Genomic DNA, 15,554 nt, shown 5'->3' with positions numbered 1-15,554 from the left:
AGGAGGAGGGCGACAGGCAGAAGCAGAGCAGGAAGCGGACTCCCCGCTGAGCAGCGAGCCTGATGTGGGACTTGATCCCAGGACCCTGAGATCATGACCTGAGCTGAAAACAGACCCTTAACCAACTGAGCCATCCAGGCACCCCAGTATTTTGTTTTTAAATCAACTTAGGTGAAACGTAGAATTTTATACTTTACATAGCTACTCTGTCCAATACTTTGGCCCCCCGTTTTATAACTTTGCCCTGTGTGTTTCCATATCTCCTTTGGAGTTTTCCTGGGGTAGGTGGGTAAGTGTAGACATTAATGCTATTCACTGACATTCCCAGTTCCCTCCCTTGCGCACACGAGGTGAAGGGCTCTGGCCATAAAACGTGAGAAGTGTCAGGGCAGGAACAATAAACCTCCAGCCTGAGACTCTCCCGGGCACTCCCCCCGCCATCAGCATCGTGGATTCACATTTGATATTTCAGTGCCGTCAGCAGGCCAGGACCGGAGCCGGCCCAGCGAGCGAGTGTCGCCCGCACATGCACAGGACTTTGCAGGGAAGAGAAGGAAACTTTTTGTTGCATTAAGTCACCGAGATCTGGAAACGTTTGCTACTAGAGCATAAATCAAATTAACCCGGGGAATTAATGACCGTTAGCTATGCGATCACACCTAGAATCCTTACAAGAGAAAGAATTCTTAGTATGCTCTTCTGTTACTGGCAATCTCAGACTTGTCAATCTTGCTGTCCCTGGGCACTCCGAGTTCTAGTGGGCAATTGTGGGTTTTGGAATCTGTGTTTATTTAAAAGGAATATAGGGGCTACTATACTTTTAAAAGAATGGTTTTCTGAAGTAACATGGCATTAGCGTGCTGGAGAAAGGAGCGATGCTCTCGGAGGCCACTGTTTGGGCTTCTGCTCTGTAGATTTTCATTTCTTGGCAATCTCTAAGTCGTGAGATACTCTCTCTATCCACCAGGGTCAGCAGTCCCTCCATCTCTAGTTCTCAGTAGCAATTATTTAGCAGCACAGGTTTTTTGCTCCCTTTCCCTGCTCTGTCCTCAAAACAAATTCCACCCAGTGGGAAGAAGCTACACCCCAGGTTCACCAGTGCTCTAGTTGGGAAAAATATAAAAGATGCTCTGTAAATCACCACAAGGAAAAATGAGATGGGCTCACACTTTTGTATAGAATTTAGTATTTTATAGTGCTTTATGGATAAAAGAAACATAACAGGGGAATAAATACTGTGGTGTGTAGTGTTTTGGGCCCATTTACAAAATGGAGAGTTTTCTGGCTACCATTCTCTCCTTCTGAACGATCAACAGAAAGCCAATTAATCAGCTTTCAATAAGAAACTTGTCAAATATAAGGGAATATGTTTCTCTGACCTCAGATAAATCCTCCAGGAATTTGCAATACACAGAAAACCATAAATGGAAGCCCACCAACTTCTTTCCTGCCTTTGGGAAGATGCCTGCTTAAATTGGTCTGTAATTTTTGTTACTGACAGATTTCATTTTACAGGCCTAATGCCAGCATAATCAGATTGCAGAAGCAAACCCAATTCTATTGCCTCGCAAACTGATTAGAAGCACAGCTTCATTTACCTTAGGAGTTACAGTTTGGTCTTGGGAGCAAGTAAGTCTTGCTCAGGTTAAAATTAAAAACAAAGCACTGAAATCTGTTTTCACTCCCTGTACCCCCCACGTGTGCACCCCTAACTTGGTCCTCCAGCCAGGTCTACACGTGCACAGTGGCTGACAGCAGCTTGAACCACTCACAAAAGAGAGGAGACGCTTACAACTCAAGCTTACTGAAAGGAAAGCCATGCACTTAAAAGCCTTGTGCTTTTGTTTGTAAAATTCTAGTTCCCAAGTCAGCCTTGGGAAGAGATGGTGGGGGGGGGAAAAAAAAAGAGTTTCCTTTCCTTTTGGTAATTGCTGTTGTTTTTTAATATAATGAAAATAGACCAGCTATGGGGGAAAAGGAGAAAGGCAAGGACAAAGCCCTGGATAGAAGGGATATTTTTAGTTTTCTGCAATAAGCTTGACATCTGTGCATTCAAAATATCTGAAACGTGAAATAACTTACGTAGAAATGAAACTTTTGGTTGGTACAGGCGAATTATTATGCTGTGACTTTTGTTGAGAATTTCTATAATTAGAATCTCACCTTCACAAAAAGAGGCATCCCGAGTTTCTATCCATTCGGTGTCCCGTATGTGTTTATTGTGTGCGAAGAACTTCTGAGTCACGAGTGAGGCAGGTCCTTGCCGACACAGAGCTTACATACGTGTTATTCTTCTGTGCATTTTCTGTGCTCCAACGAACCTGGAAATGCTGGGGAGGGATTTAAACATCTGATTTTAGTCCAGATACTCCTCCAGTGTCTCTCAGTGTGTCACACACACTCACCCACATTGAGATTGACGCTGTTTCCGGCACCGTGATGGGTCCGTGATTTCGGCTCACAAACCTTGTGTGAATAGATGTTGGCGAGAACACACAGAGGCTGGAAATACTCATGACTTTATCCAGAGGAAACCAGCTTTTTGAGATACTTGGTGTTTGGAAACTGCTCTTGCAATTTGCTGCAAGTTCAGGAGAGGTGCCGGCTGGTGGGATTGACGACCTAATTCGGACTGTTGTGCGCATACATGAGGCCGTCTTGGGTAAGAGCAGGGAGCCAGTTAGAGTGATTCGAAAAATTCTTTGGGCTCCTGCCAGTCCATCACTCCTCTTCCCGGGATATGTTGTCTACATAATCTATTAAGCTAGACATAGGGATGCTGGTCTGTTAAACCTGTCTATCTTGCTTGTCTGGCTCACATCTGAGTCATGATTACCTTGGAGCCATTGTCCAGAGAGAAAAGGTGTAGAACCTTCATTAGAAAGAGGGAAGAAAAGGGGCACCTGGTCAGGCATCAGTTGGTCAGGCATCAGACCCTGGGTTGCAGCTCCAGTCATGATCTCGGGATGGTGAGATCAAGCCCTACATCGGGCTCCACATTCAGTGGGACATCTGCTTGAAACTCTCCCTCTGCCCCTGCTCTCTCTCTCTCTTGTTCTTTCTCTATTTCTCTTAAATAAATCCTTTAAAAAGAGAGAGAGAAAGAGGGAAGGGGGTATTGGAGGCTCCACGTCAGCCACATTGATGAACAAAATTCCATTTTCACAATGAATACTCGGGAGGGGCTCCCACGCCACGGAGTTCTCCTCATCCTCACACATGATCGCGGAAAGCACACCGGTGTGGTGTCAGGAGCTTCCCACCGTACACTTTTAGGTATTTCTCAGGAGTATAAGTTGTTTCTTTTTCGGAGTACCTTTCTTTTTGCCTTCTTTTTGTTTCTTTTCCGAGCTATTTCAATTCTTTCTTGACGGTATAGTACTACATAAACTCACTCTCAAATTTCTACTTATGACTTGCGGTCTTTTAGAACATAGTATTTTAAACTTAAGTAAAGAGTTAAGGCTTCTTGTTTTCTTCATCCACTATGTGCTGAACACTCACTGAAGGGAAGAAGAATGCCTTTGAATTCTGTGTCACTAACTACTCCTCTCTTATTATTAAATAATTTTGTCCTTTTTTCCTATCTAAAAGACATTTATGTAAGTGATGTCTTTGACCCTCTGCTAACATTAACAAATAACTAAGCTAATGTAGTCCTTTGTTTTAAAATATCTTTGAATCTAAACTTTTTTTTTTTTTTAATTTTTTATTTTTTATAAACATATATTTTATCCCCAGGGGTACAGGTCTGTGAATCACCAGGTTTACACACTTCACAGCACTCACCAAATCACATACCCTCCCCAATGTCCATAATCCCACCCCCTTCTCCCAAACCCCCTCCCCCCAGCAACCCTCAGTTTGTTTTGTGAGATTAAGAGTCACTTATGGTTTGTCTCCCTCCCAATCCCATTTTCTTTCATTTATTCTTCTCGTACCCACTTAAGCCCCCATGTTGCATCACCACTTCCTCATATCAGGGAGATCATATGATAGTTGTCTTTCTCTGCTTGACTTATTTCGCTAAGCATGATACGCTCTAGTTCCATCCATGTTGTTGCAAATGGCAAGATTTCATTTCTTTTGATGGCTGCATAGTATTCCATTGTGAATCTAAACTTTTAAATTTGTAAACAGTTTTGACTATTCTTTCAAATATATTCTCGTCCCTCTCTAGGTTATCCCAATGCTGCAAGAATTTATAATCAACAGATTGGGGCGCACATTCATTGAACCACCCCCCTTTGATTTGTCCAAGGCATTTGGAGATAGTAACTGCTGTTCACCACTGATTTTTGTGCTCTCTCCTGGAGCAGACCCCATGGCTGCCCTTCTAAAATTTGCCGACGACCAGGTACCTTAAAATAGATGAGCCTCTCTCATATAAAAGCGAATAAGTAAAGTATTTTCCAGGTGAATTTTTTAAAAACCAAACTTGCTTATCCTAAGTGGGGGGAGGGAAAGGTAAAAATTGTTCACTCACTTAGATCTTGAAAAACTCGGGGGTCCAGAAGTTGACAGAGTTTCAAGAAAATGATATTTAGATGGCAGCACTGACATTAAAATAATTTTCTCTGTTCAAATTATGAAAACTAGAACTTGGCCTGGGGGGGGCACTCACTTTTATTTTGGGGAGATAGAGGAACTTTGTGACATTGTGGCATCAGGGCAAGAGCTTGGATTGATTTAATAAATTTAAGTCTGAACAGTGACCCTGGGGATAACCTTCTCTGATCCTACCCCTTCTCCCAGTCTCTAAAGAGGAACTTTCTTGACTCTTCAGGACAATCATATATTACAGGTTAGAATACATTCTAATACTTATATATCAAGGCTTTAAAAATTATTCAAATGAATTTACTGTAAGTTTTCTTACATCATTCATCCTAGAATAAGAAAATCTTCATAAACAGGTGACTGGACATTTTTTAGTTGATTTTTTCCCCCTTTTGGTCTAACCAAAGTAACATTTTATGGGAAGTAGTACTGACATTTCTGAAAGCATCACCGCTGCTTTGATTGTTCTTTATATATACTGTTAGTTTTGCTAGACCTTGTTAGGCACATCTGTCTTTTAATTCTTAAAGCAGTCCTTTGAGGTCAGTAATGGCAACTCCATTTTATAGAGAGGGACACTAAAGCATGGAGAGGTCAAGTGGCTTCTTTAAGACTACAGAGCTAAGTGGTTAAAATACCCTTTATTAGGCCAATTTATTGTAATACTCTGTGCTTTTTTCATTGGGTATAATTCTCAGATACTTGGGGAGTGATAGTGGAACACGGCACTTCCCGCTGGTTGAAGACGGGCTGGACTGTGGCTGACACGGCTATAGGAGTGGGGGGCTGAGACCGTATACCAGGGGGCCATGTCAGGTAGGGCCTTCACAGGCTACACTGAGGGCCTCGAATACGATGGGATTATGGGGTAGGGTTTTAAGCAACAAAGTGAGTGCTCTGACCGATAGTTTATAAAGCTCATCCTAGCTGGAGTGAGGAGAATTTATTTGAGTGGCGCGAAGTGGAAGCAGGGTATTAGTTCAGGAGCTGCTGCTAAAAGGTCAGGAAGAGCAAGCATGGGAAGGACCAGAGTGGTGGTGGTGCGGAAGCTTGAATTCATTTTAGGTGGGATTCACCCTCTCCACATCAACATGACCTTTTCGATCCTTCGAGATCTTCCTAGCTCCTCTCCATTTTCCTTTCCACATCACACAGCGTGATTACCCTCCGGCCCCAGCGTAGGACGGCTCCGTGCATCTTCTTCACCTGCCACCCCCCCTTTTTCCAGAAACAGTAGTATCTGGCTCTGTTTTGTTTTCTGATGCTTCTACCTGCTAGTGTTGATGAGCTGTGGATGTTCAGAGAGCCTGAGACCCTCCTCTAGCACTGCTGCCATAATTCAAGGCCTCTTCCAAAGAGGCATTTTGAGGATGATGGCGCTAGAATAGAAGAGCTCAGGGAGTCACAGCCACGGTTTCCACAGGCCGCAGGTGACTCAGACTATGGCAGAAATGCATTCCAGGCAAACATTCCCACAGAATTCCTGTAAAAAAACTTTTGAATGGGAATTAGGAGTTATTTTTTTATCTGAACTTTATGCAATAGCCAAATTAATTAAAATATTATTATTCAAAGATCCGGAGGAAACAGGACAAGTTCATCTATCTGTTCATAGTCTCCTTCTGGGCTCTGGATTTTAGGAGAAAAGCTGAATGACAGACAGGTCCTTTCATCTCATGTTTCCTCATGTTTAAAGTGCTCTTAATTTTTTTTGCTTCTCCCTATCTCCACAATCAAAGACCCTACAGACTTTTCCAGTTATCACCATGACTGTTGCCAACATGAACTGACTTACTTTTGATCTGAGTATTTATAAGTTTCTTAATCAGTACGAATGTTGTAGAGCTGCATGTTTAGACCTTTGAGGGATGTGCATAATTAAATTTTAGTATACTTAATGTTAACATTTCTTATAAAAATAATAGTGCTTCTTCTTTAAAAATGTGTTGTCAAATAACATCTTTACTATTCTTGTACACAGGGATACGGGGGATCAAAACTTAGCTCTCTATCTCTTGGTCAAGGCCAAGGGCCCATAGCTATGAGGATGGTAGAAAAAGCTATCAAAGAAGGAACATGGGTTGTTCTTCAGAATTGTCACCTTGCCACCTCTTGGATGCCAACCCTCGAGAAAGTTTGTGAGGTAAAAATGCAAGTTTATTTTTATTAGATTTTATTCCCCCTCATAACCAGTGATGTGCACGCCATCCAACTCCATGCCCGTCCTCTGGTTTGGAGGGTTGCAGGCTGGTGGCATGGCTGGATTACAGGACAGATGGGCTCACATGGGGGGTAGAGCACCAGGGGAAATCACGCAGTCAGCCCTTGTCCAGTCCCTCTCAACAGGGACAAGGACTCCTGCAGTGAGCTGGCGATACAGAGGAGCTGGGGCAGTGGTGTTGTTTTGTTCTCTGTTCTATCTCCAGCACCTTCAATCGTGCCTGGCCCACACAGACAATCTGCAACTATTTCCTGAATGAGTAATGAGTATTGCTTCACTGCTTAAAACTTTTCCTTTGCACACAAGGCAAAGTGGAAAGCCTCATCGTGGCTGACAGCACGCTTCCTGTTGACCTTTGCTACCATCTTCTATGACTCCTGTGCTCTCACCATTTTGGACTTCTTTCGTTTTCATTGGTATAGCACACTTTTCCAAGAATATAGGCCATCATGGGGTGCCTGGGTGGCTCAGTTGGCTAAGCAAGCATCTGACTCTTGGTTTGGGCTCAGGTCATGACCTCAGGGTTGTGAGGTAGAGCCCCACGTTGTGCTCCACACTCAGCAGGGAGTCTGCTTGAGAGTCTCTCTCCCTCTCACTCTGCCCCTTCCCCTGCTCACTCTCTCTCCCACTCCCTCTCTCACAAATAAATAAATCAGAAAGAAAAAGAATATAGGTCATCATAACGCTATTTCTGTCTGAAAAATGATCCTATTATTTGCCTTACAGACATCTTCCCACCCTTCAGGTGTCACGTCAAAGGTTTTATATTTGTGCTATTTCCTCATGGCTCCCCCCTCTCTAGGCCATTCTCATGACCTGTTGAACTGTGTCACAGATACCCACCGGAGAGGCATATAGGAGAGAAGAGCTCTCCATCCTAACGGATGGCACACTTAGCCCCAAATTCCCATGAGTCGTGTTGTTTAAGTCACCGGCCATCGGGCATCTTGTAGGAGAGAAACCCTGTGCCCTCGCTCTCCACTATGGTAACTAAGAAAGTGGGCACCTTTGCATCCTAATTCACCCTCGTTCCTTTACCACATGAGTGTTCAAGAAGTGCTTTACTGATAAAGAATTGAAATTTTAAAAAAAAGAGAGAGAGAGAGAGAGATACTGGTGACGTGGACAATTGGGGGAAGTAGAAATAGGGCGTGGGACTGGCCCGGAAGAGGAGAAAGGGCCTGTGGTGATCACTCCTTGCCTATGCAGCCTTCAAGACAGTGCTAAGTGCGTATTCTGCCATCCTCCCTAGCGCAGACCTGAATATCCCCTAAGGAAACTACAGCCAAGAGTGATGTGTTCTAATGCTTCACCTTTCAAAATGCTCTCTCTCTCTCCTTTTCATCTCTGCTTGGTTTACTATTGACTTCTGTTTCTCATTCTCACATCACAACCCGGCTACTATTCTTTGCAAGAAGAATGGATTATTCTTCATCTGGCTCTCGGGCAGAGAATTATAGCTATAAATATTTCAGCAACATCAGTTACGATATAAGGTTTTTTTGGAATGTCTTAGTCTCTACTGTGGCCAGCTCTAAATTATGTAATACCTTTGTGAACTGTATAGCCCTGTGATTTAAATTTATCGAGAAGCATGGCAACACACTGGGCCTTCTCAATGAAGAATGTTGTTTCGGGGACAGAATCCAGTTTTAAGACTCGTGCCTTCGATTGCAGCAGTAGGTTCTCTTTTGTAGAAATGCCTCCTCCCACTCCAAGCCATCCCGTGCACATACGATCCGGAGATTTCCCTTGGATTTCACGTACCCATTCATGTCTAATTTCCTTTTTTGCAGGAGTTAAGCCCAGAATCCACACATCCAGATTTCCGTATTTGGCTGACAAGTTACCCATCACCAAACTTCCCCGTGTCTGTCCTGCAGAATGGCGTGAAAATGACCAATGAAGCACCGAAAGGTTTACGAGCTAATATCATTCGATCATACCTCATGGACCCGATCTCTGACCCAGAGTTCTTTGGCAGCTGCAAAAAGCCTGTTAGTAATGGCTAAGTCTTGTTACCTCAGCCCTGCGAAGGCTTCAAGTGGCCCCTGGTGATCACGGATGTGTGTGGCTGAATAAAACTACAAATTAAATAGGCCTCCTGCCCCGCAGTGCCGTTGGTTTTGATTACTGATTATTGACTATGCTGAAGTCAATTGTATTAATATTTTATTTTAATTTTACCACCAGCCTCATTTCTGCTCAGCTGAGATCTTCTGGGGTGTCATTAATAATGTAGCTTTCTATTTAGAAAGTCAGCTGTAAGCCATTCCCAGTACGAATCTGCAAGGTTGGAGAATCTTGTTTCAGGATATTAACTGAGCCCTCTGCTATTTGGAGCCATATCTTTAAATTAAAACATAAAAATATTTCCTCCATATAACTATAATGAGAGCCAAAATGATTTTACTCCTTGATTGATGGGACTCATAAGGGTCTTTTTTAGCGTTCCCAGGCAAGCAGGGAAACCACCCACTGCTTTCATGATTAGAATTCTGTGTGTGAGTGTCTGTGACCTAAAATGGTTTCACAGCGTTTTACCATAATTAAAAATGGAAGAGTTTCTTTTTAAGAGGGGTTATGAACCTTGGTAAGTTTTGCCATTAAACAGCTCATGCTTTTGATATCGGGATATGTTTAAGCACACATCCAAAGAAAACGTTAAAAATAAAGAAGGACTTTGATTAAACAAAAGTCTTAGGTCCTGAAAGAGAGTGAGCCCCTATGTTTTAACCCAAGTCCAATGTCATCCTGCTCTTCTAAGACCCGCTGTCTGAGTAGCTTTGGCACTGATTGGGACCAGACAGAGTGGCTTCTGCGCAGGGAGGTGGTGAGGGCCTGTCCGCATGTGACAGGCTGCACAGAAGCCCCTTGGCAACATTTCACTCCCTTTCTTCTAGATCTGAAGGTCTCTCCATGGAAGTCACACATCCTGGAAGTCTGGGCATTTAAGAAACACAATTGAATCCAAAAGCCCAATCTCCTCAAAAGCCAAAAGATTACATCATCCTTGTCGTTTTGACTTCTTACTGGGAAATAATTTAAAACTTTCAGAGAAGTGGCGAGGATAAAAGTAGGATGAAGAACAGTCCTATGCCCTTTACCCCAATTCACCTCCTGTTAACACATAGCTTTGGTGGGTAAGGTAGATATGCCACAACCCTTCACCCCTAAATAAATACTTTGAGGTCTATTTCTTAAGAATAGCGATATTATCTTACTGTGGTGTCGTTATTGGTTTAGTGGATTTGGCAAGGACTCACTGTCTAGGTTCCTGTGTCCCATATTTGTCCATTGACTCAATCACGTCCTCTAGGGCACCTTCCCTGCTCACTGCAGGTTGGTTTAGGGTTAGAATGACCTTTAGTTGCCATGTCTCTTTGCTTCCTTTAATCTGGAACATTGCCTCTGCCTTTCTTTGGCTTTGAGGATATGAACCTTTCTGAAGAATTCATCTCCTCTTGTTTTTTTTTGTTTTTTTTTTTTTAACAGAACATTTCTCCTTTGGCACTTGTCAGGTATTTCTTCACAATTAGATTCAAGTTACACATTTTTAGCCAAAATAGGACATTGGTGAAATTGTGTCCTCAGACTGTCCCATCGGGAGGTACACAATATCCATGTCTCCCTCACTACTGATACGAATTTTGATCACCCAGAAAAAGTGGCATCTTTCTGATTTCTTCAGTGTGTGGTCACAGCTTTGCCCCTGGCAACTAATCATCAGTCTCTGGGGACACATTTTCAAGCCACGCCAATGGCTTGCACTCCCGGCCCAGCTTTAGCGTCAGTGGAGTACCTTGCCTGATGTAGTAATTTCCTGTGATATTTCCAACTCCAGCTCCACCCGTATTTGACACCTGCCGCTCTCGATTGCAACAGCCCTCCCACCTCCCCCTTTCCGTATGTGTTGTTGTACGGACTCACAAATTCCTTGCTTTTTCTCCCAGCGATTTACAGGTCATTACCATCCTTAAGTCTTTGGCTCAAATTGTCCCCAGTTTGGTCAGCAGAGCACCTGCGAGCCGGCCCCTCTGTACTAGGTCCCATCATTTATTACTATTATAGTTGCTGCTGCTGTTGTTGTTGTTATCGTGTTACTTAGGCTTCTTACTTTTTTAGCACAAGGTGCTGCAGGCTGATCTGTCATTCAACCCTGGAACCAGCCACAGAACCAAGGTCTTCTGTGGAGTCCTTGTTCTAGAGACCTAGATCTGGGTTCTAGACGAGCTCAGTACTACTGCCTTGTTTTTGGCTCTTGGTCCTTTCAGGGCAGAAAACTTATATGCACGTACTCTCACACACATACACGCACATACAAATACATACACACCTATACGTGCCTAAGATAAGGACATGCACACGTACGTTCTCATTCCCACACTTCAGAGGTGAGAATTTGTAACAGGATATCTGACTTCCACCGGATCACCCAGGGCTCAGTCTTACTTTCCCTCATTCCATATGTGCAGGTCCCTTCTCCTACACTGGGCACCGGGCTCTCTCATCATCGGCGCGTTGACCGATTTGCTCTGTTCTGCAGCATATATAAAATAGTTCTAAGGGGCGCCTGGGTGGCTCAGTCGATTTCAACTCGGGGTCCATCTCCAGGTTCTGAGTTCAAGCTCCACACTTGTTGTGGAGCCTACTTTGAAATGAAATGAAACGAAATGAAACGAAGTAAAATAGTTCCCAAACCCACAGAGCACCTGTCACCTCGCTTTTCCCTACCTCTGTGGTTAAACTGATGCTATTTTGTCTTGTCTCCACTCCCCCTTTCAGTTTACTCCACAGGGGACATTTCCATCTGCTCTTGGATAAACCTTTGGGCAACATCATGACTCTTCTGGTTACTGTCACATAATGACATGACTTGTGGTCATTTTAACTTCGAAGCCAGCCTTGATTCAGAAATCAGAAAGTGTAGTGTAGTATGTTAATTATACTTAGCTTTTACGTAAAATGTAGGCTTTGATTCTCCAGAAACGTCGCTAGGACTTGTGGTCCGTGGGCTTCGTGCGGTTGCGAGACTAGGCCAGAGTCGGGGTCCCTCTTTCTGTGACGCGCTGGCAGGCGGCTGCTCAGCCCGGCCGCTCGGTCTGGATACGCGCAGCCCCGGGGCAGGGGGAAGGCGCATTCTGGGCCCGGGCTGCGATGGCCTGGGGCTCTCTGGACTTGGCAGGGGTTTAAAGCTGAATTTTTCTCTTGTGACTTTTCTCGTGGGTTCTGCTTGGGCTCCCCTTCTGGACTCCTCCGACCGTGACTCCATTACTCCTTCCGCGGGCCGCTCCGGACCCCCGTCTGCTGGGGGTCGGGTCATTCACTTCATACAGGCTCCTATGCAGGGATTTTCTCACCCCAAGATGCAAGTCCTCTTGACCAAAAAATGTTTCAAAGGACCCCTGGCTGACTTTCTTTTTCCTCTTTCTTTTCCTTTTTTTTTTTTTTTTTTTTTTTTTTTTTTTTTTTTAGAGAAAGGAGGAAGGGGAGAAAGTGAGAGAGAGAGAGAGAATCTTACGCCGGCGCCACATCCAGCACAGAGCCCAGCGCAGGGCTCAATCTCACAACCCTGAGGTCATGACCTGAAGGGAAGTCAAGGTTCAGACACTTACCGGAATGAGCCGGCCGGGGGCGCCCGGGGCTGACTTTCTTAACCCAACTCCCCGTGCGCTCCTTGGGCTGGGCACTGGCTTGGCCGGCCATCGGAGCGGGACCCCGGTTCCCTCTCCCAGTCCACTAGCCTGCAGCCTTCACGGCTCCGCTCTGGCAGGCAGAAGTGTTGTACTTCTCCCTCTGGCCTGGCAGAGAATGTGCATCAGCTCTCTGACGGACCCCACTGATTCCTTCTCACTGGCTTGGACTAAGACGACACCCCGTGCTGCTTTCTCCCTTGGGGATGGGGGCCAGAGGGCTCCCAGCACAGCCACCTTGCTCTTGCCAAGGAAATAGTCACAAATCCTCTCTCAAACTCTTTTGTGACCACTTTAGAGCATTCTCGTGGAGGGTGCGTTGCACGTTCTGATTGCTGATTCAAAGCTGGCTTTGCCGTTCAAAGTAACTGTAAGACTTCTTATTACATAAGAGCAACTTGGGAAGTCATGAGGCTGTAAAGTTTTAATCTGAAAGTCCTTCTTGTAGAGCTGCTTAATTGGTTTAAACTGTCTCCTTTGAAATTTCTCCGTGGTGGTCTGGAACCACGCATTGGAATTCATTCTTCTTGCCTCATTATGCTTTGGTTGGAACCGCCAACAGCCTATCAGGTAACACTAAACAGACAAGCTCTCTGTGCTCTCTAAAAACCTGGTATCCATAGCTGTGTGTGTCTACTGAACATGTGTATGAATGGACATATTTTTGCCTCAATAGCCTGTAGAAATAGTGAATTCTGTGTTGGTGTACTTTGGGATGGATATATTTGAAACAAAAAGTTACTTTCAGTTTAAAAAATGGTGAGTATAATGTAATGTTAGGAGGGAAATGATGTGGTGCCATTTCTTTTCACTACAGGAGGAATTCAAGAAATTACTTTACGGCCTCTGTTTCTTTCATGCTTTGGTACAAGAGAGGCGGAAATTTGGACCCCTGGGGTGGAATATTCCTTATGAGTTCAACGAGACTGACCTAAGAATCAGTGTACAGCAACTCCACATGTTCCTGAACCAGTATGAGGTATCGTAAAAACCACAGCGAGGACATGACTTATTTTGTTCCTTATCACATTGTGTTTGTATAGTGAGCAGGGACTTCCGGTTAATTTCTACTCTTATAAAATGAATAATGAATAATTCTCAACAGCATCTTAAGTAATACTTTGTTATAACAGGATATCATAACTGCTATTGTAGGTGGTTAGGACACTGGTTTGTCTATTAGGAACCTATATTTTATCATTTCTGTTTGACACATTAATGTGTGGGAATCTAAGAAGTGAGTGTATTATACTTATTTTGAAAGGTGTTGGGAAGACCATAAATCAACCGGGCTCTGAAATGAAAAATGTAGCCCAAGAGAAGGAAGTGAGCACAAACCAGAGATTTACTTTCTTAAAGTGTGAAGAGAGACCTGAGAACATCTGAAATTTAAAAGGAAGGCCTTGTAGCGCAAGAAAAGAACTAAGGATTGACTGTTGGTGACCACCCAATGTCAGTGGTTGGAGAGCAGGTCAAGAAGTAGGGGACATTTTGGAAAAACAACAGAATGAGGAACGATTATCTTAAGGAATACTCTTGCCAGGACCCATTTTCAAGTCTCTTCCTGCAGCAGAGTAATAGAACTCCCACCCAACCTCAAGCTAGAAATCTGGGAGTCACTGACACTCAGTTACTCCTTATCCTTCCCGAGCCACACCTACTACCCTCTCCTCCCCTCCCTGCTCGAGCCCGTGTCCGACACCGGAGGGCCCTCTCTTCCTCGGTTTTGCTGTCCTCAATTTCAGGCCCCTGCAGTCAGGGGCAGTCTGGGAGCAGAGGCTCTTCCTTCTGACATATTGCCAGAAGGTCAGTCGTACCTAATGCTACGTCGCGATGCCCGTGTCATTCCTCCCGCTTCTCTCATCACGGAGACATTTTATCCTCTCGCTTCATTACAAGAAGGGTGGGTACAGTGCGCTAAGATATTTGGAGAGAGACCACGCTCGCTTGCATTTTATGACAATAGATTGTTGTCGTTGTTCTATTTCATGATTAGTTACTATGTTATCCTTGTTAACCTGTTACTGTGCCCGACTCATAAACTCTGTCATAGGCTTGTGCACATGGGCAGCCCAGCTCTCGGAGGTGTCTGGCATCCACTGGGGAACTTGGAGCGCATCTCCTGCGGACAAGTGGGGACTGCTGTGTCACTCTCCCACAATCCCCTGCTTTGCTCTCACTATGATGCGCTGTTCACATCTCCGAGCCTCCTCATATATTTTCCTTCTACTTCAAGTGCCTGTTCCTGTGCGCCATCTTTGTTCGCCTTGGCGAGTCGTTCTTGAACAACCGTCTCAGACTCAGGACCAAGTGTGCCTCCTCTTGGCACACTTCTACGTGCATTAGGTCGTGTGTCCTTTGTCCAGCACTGTGCTGAGAATCCTTATTGCTGTAGGTGAACATGGATGAAAGCAGGAGATGATTCCAGATTTTTGGTCTTTTATGATCTACTTGCCTATCATCCATTACCCTTCCCCTAACATACTCTGGCTCAGTAGCCAGAAACATGGGTGCCCTGGCCCCACTTCGCTCGGGAAGTCTTGACAGAGCTGCTGATGCATGCCTGACGCTGCGAATGACAAATTTTGGTGCTGAGCAGAACACATTCTTTCAGATTATGAGCCCTAGACTATATGGTGATTTTGATTTGTTTACTCTTGTATACTTAGTGCCTAAATATGTATAGGAGGTAGATGACTCAGTGTCTGTCTTATGAATGAATCATGATGAGTGGAAAGATCTTCAAGCTCTCAATAAGAATGGCATCAATACCACATGTAGGATTCGGCATTGTAATTGCAGCATTTAACAGGAACAGGACAGAGGGCGGTGAGGGAGCGGATAGAGTAAATGGGTGATGGGTACTGGGTATTATATGTAACACCAGCGTTACCCAGTGATGAGCACTGGGTGTTATATGTAAGAGATGAATCAGTAAATTCTACGCCTAAAACCAATACTACACTATATGTTAACTAACTAGAATTCAAAAGAAAAACAAAGAGAAAAAATAAAATGAATAGGAGATAGAAGTATTCAATAAATTATGATAGGATTATTGATTATTTGCTATTAGAAAA

At 44.2% G+C, this 15,554-nt stretch overlaps 1 protein-coding gene across 1 annotated transcript in view; it reads left to right on the top strand.

The window, feature by feature from the left end:
• DNAH7 (dynein axonemal heavy chain 7) overlaps window positions 1–15,554 on the top strand; it is a 254,346-nt gene that overhangs the window by 210,744 nt on the left and 28,048 nt on the right. The window contains 4 exon segments of the mRNA XM_045078496.1: window positions 4,181–4,357; window positions 6,542–6,703; window positions 8,578–8,778; window positions 13,292–13,453. Of these exon segments, the coding sequence (XP_044934431.1) occupies window positions 4,181–4,357; window positions 6,542–6,703; window positions 8,578–8,778; window positions 13,292–13,453 (702 nt within the window).

This window comes from Mustela putorius, unplaced genomic scaffold (assembly GCF_011764305.1).
Source record: "Mustela putorius furo isolate JIRA1106 unplaced genomic scaffold, ASM1176430v1.1 tig00000275_pilon_pilon_pilon, whole genome shotgun sequence".
Lineage (NCBI taxonomy): Eukaryota > Metazoa > Chordata > Mammalia > Carnivora > Mustelidae > Mustela > Mustela putorius.
The sequence above is the reverse complement of the archived record's forward strand: the minus strand, read 5'-3'. Positions and strand labels throughout refer to the sequence as shown.